This window comes from Crocuta crocuta, unplaced genomic scaffold, assembly GCF_008692635.1.
Source record: "Crocuta crocuta isolate KB4526 unplaced genomic scaffold, BGI_CrCroc_1.0 scaffold266, whole genome shotgun sequence".
Lineage (NCBI taxonomy): Eukaryota > Metazoa > Chordata > Mammalia > Carnivora > Hyaenidae > Crocuta > Crocuta crocuta.
In genome coordinates this window covers 3,085,928-3,103,032 of record NW_027531005.1, presented here as the reverse complement: position 1 = coordinate 3,103,032, position 17,105 = coordinate 3,085,928, and the positions used below count along the sequence as shown (strand labels likewise).

Sequence of the window (17,105 nt, the reverse complement as noted above, 5' to 3'; positions counted from 1 at the left end):
CTTGAGACTAAGTCCTTTCATAAACGAACAAGAGAAAAACCAAAAGTCATTTCCAGAGTTACTTGCCTTTGGGTTAGTGTTCACAAAGGAGAAAATTGAAGCCCGGGGGAAAATTTTAGAGAGATGAGTCTATGAAAATAGTTTTGCAGTACATTGACTTTCTAAAAATTTATTGATGGAGTTTGAGAGCCCTTTTGGCTCTCGTAAATGAAGTCAGTAGGTTATGTTTTTCAAAGTGAAAATGGCAAGCCATATAGTACCCTGTTTTTAACTGAAAACATTTTTAGGTTAAAATTGAGAAAATAATTGTAGGTTTTAATCTAGGAGTGAAGCTTGTACCTATCTGTGTTTATACAAGTGTGTATTATACTCACATGTATACACATCTCACCGTATACAAGTAGGTACTAACCGTACTGCTTATGTATTCCAGCTCTACACCTGAACTTTCCTGTTAATTGATAACCTTCATTTATCAGTGCTCTAAAAATAACCTGTCTGTTTTTGTTATGGAAATATTTATGAAATGTATTATATATTTTTCCTATCATTTAGAATTGGACTGAATTTTTTCTTAATACCGAGTAGCAGCATTATAAACATCAGTGATTATCCAGGGGAGGGAGGCTCATGGAGCTAGTTTTGCAGTTGTGAGTAAATGCAGGTAAGAGGTGAGGTGAGGTAGTTGAGGGAGAAACTGAGACGGGAGCAGTAGTCAGTATGTTAAAGGTGACTGGATCAATCTCTCCTCTAATTGATTTTATAAACAGATTTTATAAACTATTGTGACCAATCCCTCTCTTTTTCTTAGGATAGTTTAGGCAAATAGGAAGTTAATAGATTTATGTTGGACGACAAGATTTATGGGAACTATGTCCATTTAATGCCAGGTAAATCTTATCTTTGTTACTTCTAAATCTTCAATCTGAGGTTTGAGGTTAGTCTCTGAGTGGTTCCAACAGCTGGAAATGGGCTAAGTTTGGTTTCGCTCGTACGGTGTTCGTGCTTGCATCCTTGGCACCGAATGCCGTGCCCAACACTTAGATGCAGGAGACTTGTTTGAGTTGTTGGTTCCTTCTTTCCCCTGCAGTCAGTGAGAAGGGAGAACTTAGTAACTGTCACTTATCCTCAAGGCCTGGGACAACAGCTCACGTGTCATTAGCACTTGATAAAAATAATACCTAAAGTGATGATTTTGCCCTTTAACATAAAGTTTGTTTTTCAGAGTTCTGAAAGAACATGCATACATTTATTAGGTTAAAACTACACACGTACGTAGCACTTTGGACCCAAAAGGAGTGGTAGGAGGCAGCTGGGGATATGTCACTGTGGGTGGGTGGGGGTGGCGATGTTAAAAATGAACGTGACTTTCCCATTTGGAGAGAGCTTTCCTTAAGGTGTGGTCTTGTCCCCACTCCCCCGCTCTGCCTGCCCTCTGTTTACCACCATCATGAGAGTCACTTCTGTGGTTAGCCAGGTAGCCAGTGCTACTACTGATGTTGTTTGTGGGACTGGAAGGAGGTGAGAATTGTGGCCTTGTCCCTGTCTACCCTTGGAACTTAGAGAAGCTTTTCTGTTGTAGATGCAGAATGCTAGATAATTCAGTTCCTTCCTTTCTTCCCTCTTTCCTCCTTCCCTTCCTCCTTCCTGTTTGAAGTTTTTTATTATTATTATTTTGTAATACTCTCCACACCCAGTGTGGGGCTTGAACTTACGGTCCTGAGATCGAGAGTGGCGTGCTTTTCTGACTGACCCAACCAGGTGCCCCATAGATGGTTCAGTTTCTTGAGAGTGGAACACAGATGTTATTTGCCTTGAAATTGCCTACTTCCTTCGTCTAACAGATGGCTAGAAGTGGGAATTAACTTGAAAATGTAATTGTTTTTTTATAGTCATTGTGTCATTTAAAATTAATGTGTTTATTTTGGAGATGATAAAGTTAATCATTAGGATGAGGTGTGAGGCCTTTTTGGAAAAGGTGAAATAGGTAATCAAGTACTGAATTAAGCTGTTTTGAGTTCCTTAAATCATCTTTTATTGTTGTGATTCTCAATTTGATGAAATTTATAACCTCTTTGAAAGAAAGCTGAATGTAGTGAACTCCCATAATATATCAAAAACTCCAGCTTGAAAATTCAAGTTAAGCAAAGCCCAACTACTTAAGCCTTCATTCAGTTATCATGATATGGTGACATTTGATCTTCCTTTGCTGATAAATTAACTTTAATACAGAAATGACAAAGGGTACTGAAATTGCATGGCATATTTTGGTTGGAAGGTAATCATCCAGATGATCCAGAATATATTTACATTAATGTTTTTAAATCTAGCACTGAAATAAGACAAAATAAAAATTTGAATAGTTGGAACCCTTAGAATACATCTTTAACCCCCTCTCTGTACTAATCACCACTGGAAATATTCTTGAGAGACCCTCAAAGTCACAGTGTAGGGGGCTTATGACAAAAAGAAGTCTTAGGGGATGGGCATGTAGTGGGACTTTGGTTGGTTTTGGAGAAAGTGGTAGCTAACTACTCTTCCTTTCCCTTTTAGCTCCCTTATAAAAGATGCTTCTCCCGTCCCTCTGATTGATGTTACCAATCTTCCTACTCCTCGAAAATTCCTCGATACCTCTCAGTATTCCACTCCTGGAAGCTCAAGTGGTAAGTTTTTATTTCTTGAGCCACTCAGCTTCTTTTCGTAATCCTACAGTAAGGCAGAAACCTGGGGAAGTCTGGGGAGTCAGGAGTGCGCGGTCCTGGGGTTAGTGCCTTGAAGCCTCCTATGAGCTCTTTGCCAGCCTCAGAGGGAGTAAGATGAAGATTGGCTGGTCCTGTTGTGTTATCAGCGTTGAAAACTGGCAGCTGAATCTGGCCTGTCTCCTGAATCCAGTTGTAGTTACGCTTTATTTGACTGGCAGTGTTTATTTTTCTGAAGTTGAATCTGAATGCTTTTTGATGCATTGTCTTTTTTTTCCCCTCTATTGTTTTTGTTAGCTTTTACCCAGCTGCTGCACCTGTTACATTCCCTGTCTGGTTCTTGAGAGCTTCTGAGTGTGTGATCTATATCCTGTGTCCTCTATACTAATTCCTTGTATCTTCCATGGCTTCTCCACTTCTGTACATGCTTGCATGTGGATGTGCACACACACTCGTACACGTAATGCACTTTGAGGTCCTATCCACGAGCCAACCATGTTTCTTCTTGGGCTCCCTACTATTCTGTTGAAGAAGACAACGGAGGGCCATTTTAGCCTTTAAAGTTGGAGAGGGAATTGTCAAGGCAGACAAAGATTCTGCTTTGAATTTAATGCAGATTTAGGGGAATTCTTCTGGAATGGCTCAGACCTCTCTGTTGGAGGGTTCAGCTTAGCGTGGCTCAGATGGTCTCTGGGTCTCTGCAAAGAGCTGCTCAACTGTTGCAGTTCTGGATTGAGGAGAAGGATATGGGATGTTTTGATGAGATGTCCCACAGGTGCCTTCTTGTTACAGCTGAAGTCCTCAATACCTTTTAAGGAATGGGTAATGTCAGTTACCATTGGCTTTGCATGTATAAATCAGTTTTTAGAGTTCTTACTATTTCTATAGTTGTGTAGAGCTTGAAATAATGAAAAGATAGAAAGGTAGAAAAATAATTTGGATTCAATCAGTACATTTTATGTAACTAATTGAAAGTGTTTCTTTTGAGAGCCTGACTGTATATTGTTGTTGCTGGTGTATATTTAATTATCTTTTAAAATATCATTTAATTAAGCTTTAGGGTTATTTAGGCTTGGAATCTTGAGGTTTATTGTTTTCACTGTAGGAAAAGTGTAGAAATTATTTTATAATAGATTTTACTGTTAGTCTACTTAATGATTTTTTTTTTTAAACCCCAACACTTATTTTTATTATGACACTTTACAAGGTTTGTGCTCAAGCCTCTTCCTGGAGCTAAGAAATTTTTTCTTCTTCTTCTGTCTGTCATAGTATTGCTGTTCTTTGAGTTTGACACTGCCTTGAACTGTTGTAGTGTGTGGAATTATGAAACACAATATATATTTATACTTTTGACTTGTATTTTTCCCTCTACCTTGAGGAAAAATTATCAGTTGTTATATTTTCATGTGTTTATAAGGTGATCGTCATTGCTTAGCCTGGTTATATCAATTTAAGTAAATGTTGCCAAGTCAATGGCCATGTGAAATAAAAATTTTAATTGTTTAGGAAGAAATGATAGGGCAGGCATTTTGCAAATGAAAAGCACTGTGTAAATATCAAGTAAGTTGAAAACATGCCAATTACGGCAAATTTAAGTAGAAACTCAATTTTGCTCCATCTATTATTTTTAACAAGACAGCCTACTCTTTGATGGGCACTTTTTCTGTCAGGCCCTGTAGTTAGCGTTTCTCACTTAGTGCAGTTCATGGTGACACGTTGACTTCGGCGTCATTATTGGGGACAACTCCTAAAGTGCGGATGTTGATTGAGTGGAGCTGGGTCCATCATGGAGACTGCTTATACATAAACTACAAACCTTTCTTTTTAGAAGTGCTCGTTCCTTTGTCTGTTTGAAACTTCTGATCTCATGATTTTTCTGTGGGTGACTGAAAGACAAAGTGGTTGAAATATTACTGATGAGGATGCATACTAGTAGTAGCTAAGATGTGTTTAGTGCGTACTGTATGTAAAATAATATGTTAAGTACTTCACGTGAATTAGCTTAGTCCTGTAACAGTCTTTGTAGGTAGGTACTGTTACAATGGCTCCATTTTACAGCTGAGAAAATCTGAGGCATTGGGAGGTCAATAATTGGCTTAATTTGACATAGTTGACAAGCAGTAGAGCTGTGATTTCAAGTGAGGAGCTGGATTTCGGAATACGCTCTTCTAACCAGTCTGTTTTCCTGCCAGAAAGCTGGGTATGCCCTGGGTATTAGTTTTCCCTTGTTACCCCCAACAAATTACCACAACATAAATTTACCATCTTACGGTTTTGTAGGTTAGAAGTCCACTATGGGTCTCCCTGGACTGTGTTCCTTCTGGAGGCCCCTCCCGGAGGCCCGTTTCCTTGCCTTTCCCAGCTCCTAGAGGCTGCCGCTTTCCCAGACTTGTCGACCTCTTCCTCTCTCTTCCAGACCAGCGACAGGGTGTCACCTCTTTCTTGGGTCACATCTTTCTGCCCCACCCTTCTACCTCTCCCTACCTTTTAAGGACTTGTGTGATAGATTGATTCCACCTGGATAATTCTGGCTACCCTCCCCAGCTCAAGGTCCTTAGCCTTAGTCACATCTATGAAGTCACCTTGCCATTTAATATATTCGCAGATTCTGGGGATTAGGACCCAGTTAGCCTTTGGGGACAACTACTCTGCTTACTCTGCACTGCTTCCTTTGCCTTGAGTTGTCCTGAGGAGCCAATATGTAAAATTTTGACTTTCTTGAAATTATGTGTGAAGTCTTTTTTTTTTTTTATTTTTAAATCACTGCAGTCCTAATCTTTAGGACTATATTAATCTGGATCACATTATTAAAGGGGGTTGTATGAAAATGAAGAAGATGTAAATTATGTAGAGAACCACATAAAATGTTACTAAGTACATATAAAAGTGGGAGGCTGATGAAATACACTATAAATAAAGGGCAGTTTTTTCTTATTCTTAATGAACAGTAAGTCCTGCGAAGTGGGACTTGTGAAGTGCCCTGCAAGTCAGCCTTGAAAGTAATGGTCATTTTCAGCAGGGAATTTAATGTAGGCTTTTAAAACTCCCTTCTCATCTTGTGAAATAGTGGGATTGAGGGTGTAATCCATTAGAACTGACGTCTTTATAGAGGAAGCTCCAGTAGGGTATCCCTGGATAGAACAGATCTCTCATTGGGGTGCTATAAATTAGGGTTGGAGGTGATTCCTAAGGATTTTCAGATTATTGTTAATTAAACAAGAATTTTGATTGTTTGCAAACGAGTCATTTTTCAAGTGTCTTTAGGGTAGAGTTGCGAGTAGCTTCTGTGAGATTTTCTAATAGTTTACATGTTATGGTTCACAAAACTTGTTGCATCAGGCAATTGATACAGCAGTCCTATGAGGTAGTCAGGGCAGCTACTGTTGTTGATACAATGATTATTTTTGTATCTATCATATCTCAGTCTATTATATAATTAAGTTATAAGAGTATAGAACTGTATATGTGTACACATCATTAATTAAAAAATGTTAGTTACAAAACGTAGAATCAAGGCACAGATTGGCAGACGCAAGAAACCCACAGAGAGAAGAATGAGTAGCATCCATTTAGCTTTCCTGCATGTTAGTGAAGAAAGGAAATGGCATCTTCAAGAACTGTACACATGATGGGCATTTTACAGAAGAGCCCTTATAGATGGAGAGATTGGCATTTGTCCAACAGAGGTTAAGTATCCAGAGTATATAAAGAACCCCTATAAATCAGTAAAAAAAGCTAATCAAAAGTATGCAAATGTAAAATTATGAAACATAGGCAAACGTGTGAACAGGCATTTTGTAGTAAATATATGGAAAGTTGCTTATACATTCTAGTTGATGAGGTATTCTTATTTTATTTTTAAATGTTTATTCATTTTTGAGAGAGACAGCGTCTGGGGGGGCGGGGAGGAGCAGAGAGAGAGGGAGACTTGGAATTTGGCCATCTGCACAGAGCCCGAAGTTGAGCTCGAACCCACGAGCCGTGAGATTATGACTTGAGCTGAAGTCAGGCACCAAGCTGACTGAGCCATTCAGGTGGCCCCATCAGGTATTATTTTTCAAAACTCATTTTATAAGCCTATTCCATCCACAGAGGTTGAGTGATTGGTCCAGGTTCACCAGATGGTAGTTGTTGGAAGGTAGCCTCGTGGTGTTCCTACTACTCTAAAGAAGTAAGAGATGTATTTTGCAAGCCTTTCTCCTATTTCTCATCAGTCACAGTATTTTGTAACGTACAGGAAACTAATGTCTAATTTAGATGTAGTAATTCAACTATAACTTAGGTAAAAGGATGGGAGAAGTGTGGCGAAAAGCCAATAATTGTAGTAAAATGTTGGTTTAAGCTTTTGGATTCTCAGTATGTCCTTTCATTTGGCAAGCTGCCTTTGGAACGTTTTGACTGAGCAATTACTCCCGGGGTACACAGGCATTTCATTTGTAGCTTCTTTATTCATTTTATGCATGATCCTGCTGGGGTTGCTGTGAATATAACTATAATGAAACTGGACTTCTTACTTCCTTTCTTTTTGGTACCAGCATAGGTTAAGCAGTAAAACCTAAAGAGAGCACAAATTAAATGATATTTTTCTTATGCTGCTGTTTTCTTACGTGCATTTCAGTCCATAAAGTCTTGGTCTGGGACTTGACATTTTTCTTAAAATTTTAGGATTTGATATTTAAATTCTCTCTACTTGGCCTGGGAGCTATGAATCCTAACATAAAAGGAGATGAAATTTTTCTTCCCGCAACTCACATGTCTAGAATAATGAAGGTTCTCCAAAACAATAGGGCACTTTTTGAGTTACTTGTGTCCTGAGGTTGGGGCCTCCCTTTGCATTTTAAATCAGTTGTTCCTAAAGAATCCTTCATTTGCTATTAAATATCTTGGTTGATATCTATGATTATTTGTAAATAGAACTGAGGACTATAATTTGATTTGATTTGACTTGCCTTTAGGGAAAGAGAGAGAGTGAGTGGGGTGGGGGGAGAGGAACAGTGAGAGAGAGAATCTTACGTGGGCTCCACGCTCAGCATGGAACCTGATTCACGGCTTGATCCAGTGGCTCTGGGATCATGACCTGCACTGAAATCCAGAGTTGGATTGTCAACTGACTGAGCCCCCCAGGCGCCCCTAGAGCTGAGACCTATATACAATGGGGGCAGAATAGAATTAATAGTTGAGATATTTATAAATGTAAAAAGAAAGCAAGGCCAGGGTTTGTTAATTCAAATGCACTTATTAAATATAAATATTATGTTATTCATGTATTGGAGATGAATATCACCATCATCATGTACTTCCCACTAGATTAATAAATCTTAATATTTTTCCATATTTGATTGATATTCTTTAAAGAAAAATTACAGGTACATTTGAAGCCCCTTGTGAATGCATGAATTCTTCCTCAATTACTTTCCTTCCTCTTCTACCCTAGAGGTAACCACTGTTTTGAAACTATTCTGTATCTTTTTCCTGTATGTTTGCATACTTTTACTGTGTGTATGTAAATGTATATGTTGTATATTTGTAATTATAGGAGCAATGTATGTAACATATATTTATATATGTGTATATTTGTATGTAAATGTTATATACTGTGTATGCATATATATACAAAGTATATTATTTTGAGTATTTTAGGGCTTAAATAAATTGTAAAACTTAATTTACATGTTTGCTTGATTCCAATTTATATAAGTTAAATTTGCTTATAATTGTATACTATGATATGTATCATTTTACTGCTTGGGTTTTAAATTCAAGATTGTATCTTTTGTGTTTTCTTATGTTACAATATAACTCTAGTTTATTAGTTTTAACTAGTGTATATATTTTATTATATAATTACAATTTATCCATTCTTCTATAGATAGGCAAGTTGTAAGTTTGCAGTTTTTCATTAGTAGGAACTTTATAGGAATGAGTATGTTTGTACATATTTCTGTAGGACAGAATGTACCCAGCCATTCATCTCTTGGGATCTCTTGGGTTGTAGATATATCTGAGATACTGGACCCTTCAGCCTTTGGGGGGTAACTAGGTGGGTCGTGGGCCAGTTGGAATCTCTAGACAAGTTCTCTTTAGTTACGTGCAGCCACCGCCATTTACCCTAGTTGTGCTATAAGTCACTGAGCTGTAGAAGCTATTTTCCATATATGCCATAATGCCTAAAAAGTGTGGAAGCCCTAGTCCTGGGGTGCCATGTGTGTTGTATACGTATAGGAATGTTGTGCATTTTAAATTTCATTCACCTAATAGCTTTTATTTATTTTATTTTAATTTCATTTAATGTTTATTTTTGAGAGAGAGAGAGAGAGAGAGAGAGAGAGGGAGCGTGCGAGCAAGCAGGGAAGGGGGAGAGAGAAAGGGAGACACAGAAGGCGAAGCAGGCTCCAGGCTCTGAGCTGTCAGCACAGAACTCAACACAGGGCTCGAACTCATGAACTATGAGATCATGACCTGAGCCCAAGTTGGACGCCCAACCAACTAAGCCACTCAGGCACCCCCCCCACCAAATAGCTTTTTAAAGTGATTGTGCCAGTGCAGGTTTCTCTGACCTGTGCATGAGCTTTGTTTCTCTCTTTCTTGCCCTTAAAATTGACTTTGTTAGACTTTTAATTTTTGCAAGTGGATTTTTACAAACCTGACAGGCTCTGTGTTTTTATTTTTTCTAGTTTGTTATTTTAGTTTGCATTCTGAGGTTTCTAGTGTTGAGAATCTTCCCATGTATATGAACCATTTGGGTCTCTTGTAAATTGTCTAATGTTTCCCTGGTTTTTATTAGGCCATTTCTCTTCCTTATTACTATGTAGGAGAGTTAAATGGATGCTACTCATTTTTCTGTTTTTCTACCCATCCCATATAGTTAGTTAATTGATTTCATTAGTTTCTGGTTTATCCTTCCTGTGTTTCTTATACTTCTCTTCTAGGAAGGGAAATTTTACCTTGGATACTCTTATACTTGGCTGTTTTCACTTTATAATATGTCCTGGAAATCACTCCATATTAGTTCATACAGATTTTGCTTTATTATTATTATTTTTTTAACTTGCATAGTACTCCATTATGTTGACTTATCATAGTTCAACAACTCTCTCATGTATGAGTATATAGGTTGTGTACAGTATTCTGTCTTTTATAAGTAGCGATGCAGTGAATAACGTGCATATTGTTGGAGGTATATCATTAGGGTGAACGTCTGGAAGAGGGTTAGCTCAGTCAAAAGAGAAATACACATGTGTTTTTTTTTTTTTGGTATTGCCAAATTCTCCAGAAGAGTTGTACAGTTCACATTGTACCAAGAGTGTGTGAGTGCTCGTTTCCCCCACAGCCTTGCCAAATAATGTGTTGTTAGACGTAAAAAAAAATTTTTTTTAAAAATGTTTATTTACTTTTGAGAGAGAGAAAGAGACACAGAGTGTGAGCAGGGACAGAGAGGGAGGGAGACACAGAATCCCAAGCAGTCTCCAGGTCCTGAACTGTCAGCACAGAGCCCAATGTGGGGCTTGAACTCATGAGCTGTGATATCATGACCTGAGCTGAAGTTGGATGCTTAACCGACTGAGCCACCCAGGTGCCCCTGTGTTGTTAGACTTTTTCATTTTTGCCTATTTGGTGGGTGAAAATGGTGTCACAGTGTTGTTTAATTTGCATTTCTCTGGGGTGTCTGGGTGGCTCAATCAGTTAAGCATTTGACTCTTGATTTCGGTTCAGGTCATGATCTCGTGGTTGGTGAGTTTGAGCCCCTCACTCTGGGCTGGCAGTGCGGAGCCTGCTTGGGATTTTCACCCTCCCTGTCTGTCTCTGCACCTTCCCTGCTTGCTCGCACATGCTCTTTCTCGCTCGCTCTCTCTCTCAATATAATAAAGCTTAAAAAATACTGAAAAAATTTGCATTTCTATAATTAGGAGTTAGTTTAAATAATTTTCCTTATATCTAAAGTCCATTTTAACTTTTTTGTGAATTGTTATTATGTCTTTATCCACTTTTTTTCTATTTTATCTTTAAATCTCTTACTGTGCTATGTTAACGGACTTCCTATTATCGAAACAATTTTCATTCCCTAGAAAAGATGCCTTTTGAACATGGTGTGTTATTTTCTCAATGTGGTGGTGAATTCTATTTATGAATATTTTAGTTTGAATTTTTGCATCGATGTTTATGAATGATACTGCTGGCAGTCTAAATCATATTGGCGTTTGGTTTCAATGTAATACTTTACTTCATAGAAGGAGTTAGGAAGCTTTTCTTCGTTCTCAATGCTCTAGAACAATTTATGGAGCCTTGGAGTTCTCCGGTGTTTGAAGATTTAGGGAATTTCCCTGTGAAAACATTTGGATCTGATACTTTTTTTCATGTTTTTGCTTTTTATTTTCTCTGTTTTCTTTTCCTGAGAAAATTGTTCTCCTTAAGTATTCTGTCTCTATTGGGATCACTTATAATAATCTGTATTTTTCTAGGAAATTATTGATTTCATTTAGTTTTTGAATTTTATTTATACAGAGGTCTGTAAAGTATTTTTATGGTTTTGAAATTTTCTTTTTGTTTATTTTATTTGCACTAGCTCCCTTTTCTTGATCAAAGTAGCTGGTGGTTTTTCTATTTTGTTAGGGTTTTTTTTTTTTTTAATTTTCAAGAAATAACCAGTGTTTGGATTATTGGTTAGGTCTACTTTTCTGTTCTCTACCTCAGTATTTTTTGCTTTTATCTTTATTTTCTTTTTTGTGCTTTCTTTTGGTTTATATTTTCTTCTGACCTAGACATTGAACTCATGTATTTAAAATTTTACTGATAAATGTATTCAATGACAGGAATTTTTCTCTTCAAATTTGTCCCATAGACACTGATATTTAATGTTTCCATTATCATTTTTAAAAAGTGGTCTCCTTTCAAAAGTTGTCTCTTTGGGATGGAAACCCAGTGTTTTTAACAGAAGAATTTTACATTCAAAGATAAAAGGGTCTTTTGTGTGTGTTTTGTTTCTCATAATACTTTCTACTTTTATTGCATTGAATTCAGAGAGTATTGTTGGTAATATTTTTACTTTGGGGAACTTAACTTTTACTTAAGTAAAAGCTGTATGCTTTATTATCAGGTGGACAGTTTGATATATTTCCATAGGATCCACCTTATTTAATTATGTTGTTTAGGTCTTCTATCTCCTCATTTTTTGGTGATGTATTCAAGTTTTCTGTTAGTGAGTTTTTCCTCTGTCTCTTCATCTCTTGAAGCTTTTGTTTTAAAATGGTGGCTGCTGTTTAATCTCGTATATAAATACTCATAAATGTTATAGCCTTATTGTGAATTATGGTGTGTGGTATTAAAAAGGGCATGTGTTCTTTGTCTTTATACTTAATGCCTTTTGACTGGCATACCTTTGTTCATTTTATATTTCTAGCTATTCTAAATTACTAGTTTTTAGATCAACAGTATGTGTATACTGTTGAGCTTTGCTTTGTGATTCATATCGAAAAACCTTTTACTTATAATAGGGGTGCTGAATCCATTGGTATATATTGATAAGACTAACATGTTTTGTCTCAACTCTATCATAGTATTTTATAAATGTGTATATTTGCTATATTTCTTTATCTCTGAGATATTAATTCTTTGCTCTTTAAACAAATTTTTTTTTTTTTTTTTTTTTTTTTTTTTTTTTGGTGAGGAGAGGGATTAATTTTTCCCCCCAGTGATGTCTATTTAATGTATTTAAAAAACTTAGAAAAAAAAGTTTAGTCTCTTTATAATGCTTTAATCTTTCACTCTCTCATTTCTGTTTTTGTTGATGTCCTTTAATCCCCATCTTTTGTTTAAGTAGCAACATGACTTTATTTTCCTTTCTTTTCTGCCAGTTGTAGGTTGTGTTATTTTTACTTTTTTACAACATATCCATCTTAGTTGTCTTCCATCCACACCTGCCAGTTTTGTTTTTGTCATAAATCTGTACTTAAATATTTTAAATGCTTATCATCCATCTTTTCTGCTAAAGTTTTCCCACTTATCTCTTGGTTGCATAAAGCTTATCAAAAGATTCCTTAAGAAAGGGCTAACTGCCCCCCCCCTTTTTTGTTTTCTTCTCCTATAGCCTTGGTACTTAAAAAACAGCTTAGATGGGCATAAATGCCTTAATTTACAATTTTACTTACTGAATTTTTGCGCCTGTAAGCTGTGATCCTTTAGACCTTGAGGATTTTTAACTTAGGAACTTAATAGTTTTAGTAGGATATGCCCTGGAGTTGCTTTTTTTTGGGGGGTGGTGGTGGTGGTTAATTTTTCCAAATAGTCTCTTTTATTTGGTAGATTCAAGGTTTTTTTTTTTTTTTTTTGCTTTATAATTTCAAGTATTGTTCGTTTTTCTTCCAATATGTTACCTTTTTCTTTGCCTGTCTTCCATTTCTATTGCTTTCTCTTTGGTCTCTTTACTTCTGTCTTTATATTCCCCTAATTCTCTATTTTGGAATAGAGAATTTCCTGAATTTCCACAATACCCTTTATAAAATATTCATTTGAGTCTGTTTCCCCTTGGGAATTTTATAATTTTATTCTTCCTATCTGAAATAATAGTCTTTTTCTTCCATATTTCTTCAGAGTTTAGTCTGTTTTCTTCTTATACCTTTCTTTTATTTGTCCATGTCTGTTCCTAGTTTTGGGATTTTTGACTCAAAGTGGCTTTTCTTAACCCCAAATTCTTGTTTGAATATATTACTTCCATCTGGAGTGTTGTCATCTAGTTTTCTTGTTATTCATTGTAGTTTTATTGTAGGGAATTTTCCTCTTGATGTCTGTTGGATTTTCTGACTGTCCTTCCCACCCTACCCCCTGACCACATACCTTTATATGAATCTGTTCATTTTTTTCTGATCTTTTTTTTTTTTTTTTAATGGGGTTGGGGTGTTTTATAGAATTCCTAGCTCATTGGCTCCCTCTTCTGTCAGCATAGCAAAATCCAAATACTTGAGTGTATTATTTGTTTTGATGGTGGGGGAAGGCTATTCTCAGAATTATGATTCTCTTGTGGGATCCTGAATGTTCTCTTTCTCCCTTCACTATCCAGTAGCCACAGGGCATTTCTCTCTTCCTTTTGTCTTACTTCTTCTGTAGAAATTATAGGTCTCAAATACTCCTATAAATTGTCTGTTTTTAAACTGTCTTCCCTGTAGTCCATGCTCTCATCTACTTGGATACCTTTTGGGTATTTTGAAACTTAAGAGTAGACATTGTCCCTTTTAGTGATAGTTTTAGATCAATATTAGGATCATTACTAACTCCCTTGTCTCTTGATCATGGTTCTTCACCAGTGGGCTTTTGCTTGCTTGTGACAAAGCCTTGTGGCAGAGCAGGGTTGGGGCAAAAGCTTGAGAGATTGCTTGCTGGGGTCAAGTGTTTCTTATTTGAGTTGTGAATTTTGGGCAAGTTCTATCTTCCAGGTTATCCTGAGGGTATGATATGTATCACTTTTATTTGTTCTTCTAGTTGTTCTATGTTGTTTTTGGAGGAAATATGGAGAAATGGGGACTTGAGCTACTACCATTGTCTCCAGCAATCCAGGAGTTCCTAAAGCTGGAAATTTTAAAAGTAAATTTTTTTTTTTTTTTTTTTACTTTCTTAGGAGTTTGTTTTTGTGTTTTGGTATCACATATTTAATATACACAGTTGTGTAGATGCTATCTCTATTTTAGATATAACACTAGAGTCCAACAAGATTTAATGACTTGAGAGAGATTCACACAGTTAGAATGTGGTCATGTTGATAGTCAAATCTAAAGTTGTATGATGCCCAGCCATTGCTATTTTTACTGCATCATGCTGTCACTTTGGGCAATTGAACTTATAAAGCCTTACACATTATTGAATATGAATATAAAGTCTGAGTTTGTTCATCTGTTCTTTGTCTCTTCTCTTATCTGTATCCCTGTTATATTTTTAGTAGTCTCTTCTCCACTGGTTTTTTTTTTTTTTTTTTTTTTTTGGTTTTTATCCTAATAATTCTCCCTCCACTGTACCTTCCTCTTCAAATGTACCATCATTTCCCCCTTTCAGTTTTGGAGGGACCAGTGTACATTCACTGTACTTTCCAACGTTACTGCAATGTAGGGCTCAGATCCACCTGAATTTAAACTATTCCTACACAGCAGCTGTAAAATTCCTAGCTCCATGTAAATGACAGCTCAAGTAGCAGTTGGCAACATCTTTTGTCAGCCTCTTTTCTGGAGTGGGGTGTTATATTGTCTGTAGTTTCCTTCAAAGTAATTTAATCTGCACCTTAGGGGTGCTTAGTTAACATTTTTGAAGTACCTTAATCAGGAATCCACACTTCAGGGGTAGTTAGTTAACATTTGAAAGACCCTAATCAAGATTCTGTACTCCAGAGGCGACCAGTACATCATATACTGAGCTCTCCATCTGTACCAGTGGGTGCGTTAATTAGAATAAAAGATGTTAGAAGTAATTTTTTATTGGTGAAACAAATGGTATTTAAGGTATATAGTTGGCCAAGTATCTCTACTGGGACATGAATGGAAGATCAGGGTTTGATGAGGCTGGAAGCGTACCCAGGTCTAGGGCTGGATTTGGTCCTTTTCCTGCAGCCTTAATGGAGGGTTTTGTCAGCTCATCTGTTGTCTCTGTAACACCCCATGGACTAAAACCTGCCTGCCTCTCCCTGCTTGTCCACACACAGCTCGTTGGGTACACACTCTGGCTCCACCCCTTGTTTCCATCTCTTGTCCACAGAGGTGTTCCTCTCAATTTTGAACCACGCTATTTTTTAAAAAAATTTCTTTATTTATACTTTATGTATAACCGTGTTTTGAGATTGGATATCTCAAGTATGACTTTACAGTGCCATTTTGACCAGAGCACAGAATTATTTTTAAGTGGTAACTTTCTTATCTTCTACTTAAGAGTATGGTTACTCTTCCGAGGCCAGATTCCCGTTGGTGGGAGCAGCATTTTGGATATGTATTTCTCTTGATACTTTATTGGTCAGATTAGGCTTGGTAATTTTTTTGAAGTCCTATTTTTATATTGAATTCTGTTCAGTAGTGTCACTGTTCTCCTGTTATATAATGTTCTTATATACGACAGGTAAATGAAGTTATGTATGTAGGTCAAAATCATATATATCACATTTTCATACTTTAGGTGCCGTGCACAGTATAAGGAATGACATCTACGAGGACTTTCTGTGGTAAACACTACCATCATCTTATACCTTAATCGACATATATAAATGTTAAGTCAAATAATAAAGCTTATTCAGTACAAAGTTAAAGCGTGTTACCAGGTTTCTTGTGCAAATTTGGTAACATTTGTATATAGCCATGGCATGTGTGACTGATACTTTCTTACCCAACATACTGAGAAAAGAAAGCATTTATTTCCTGGTCTACATTGCTTCCTGTACTCACTGGGAAAAAAAGGCTGTTTTCTTTCATAGAACACTTAGCAACTTAAATGGATTATTCACTTTATCTGTTATTTTTTTAAAGGGCTATCTATAATCTAGGTGCACATAATTAGCTATGGGCCATGTAACCGGAGATGTATAGATTTAGACTAAGTTGATGGAATCGTGGAATTGTGGAGCTTGAAAGGACTTGAGATATCATTTAGTTCATCGTTCCATGGGTCCCAAAGTGTCTTAAATCTTCCTTGAATTCATGCTTAGCCTCAAACCACAGACGGTTTTTATGCATTTAGGCATGTATACCTACACATCCATATCTCCTTCCTTCCTTCCCTATCTGTGTGTGTAATAAGGAACAATTGGGGCTAGGAGGATTTTGGTAGAAATAATGGGTTAAAGGACGTAAAAGTCCTAATATTTAACACTGTCCTGCCAGTGAGGGTCTTCAAAACCAGGTTCAAGAAATCCTCACTTTGTAAGGTTCCTCAGAGCAAAAAAATCTAAGAGAACTAGGTAAGAAAGTTAGCATTTCTAATTATAAAATGTTCTAAAACCTACATGGTGAGTACATATTATATCACTATAGATATAAGGGAATGATTTGGTAGTGTTTGGTAGTTTGGAAATATGTGCATTTTGTTCTGATTGTGGTGTGAGGCCCTTACTGAATTTCAGCTACATTATTTTTGTACAAGCTTTTTCCATAGAGCACCAATAATTCTATCCGACCTCACAGGGTTTTTGTGATTATTGGGCTAGTCTTCATGGTTGATTATATTATCCTTTTAAATTGCCTTTTAATTTTCAGCTGATGTAAGTGAAATAGATAATATAAATTAATTAATATTGGATCTGTTCAGTGTTTATGCTCTAGGAGATTTCAGGAGACAAACAGAAAGCTAAGGTTCTACACAAATGTGTCATTTGGGGCTGTGGCATTTTATTATTCAGACCTTGCTTATTTGTTATTTTTTAATAGGCTATCTATCATATTAGTG

General features: G+C 36.6%; 1 protein-coding gene across 3 annotated transcripts in view; it reads left to right on the top strand.

Annotated features, from left to right (window-relative positions):
* Window positions 1-17,105, top strand: part of EXOC4 (exocyst complex component 4) — a 752,773-nt gene that overhangs the window by 63,824 nt on the left and 671,844 nt on the right. For all 3 annotated transcript variants that reach the window (XM_077770716.1, XM_077770717.1, XM_077770718.1), the window contains exon 5: window positions 2,554-2,663. In XM_077770716.1, coding sequence (XP_077626842.1) covers window positions 2,554-2,663 — 110 coding nt within the window. The remainder of the gene's footprint in view (window positions 1-2,553; window positions 2,664-17,105) is intronic.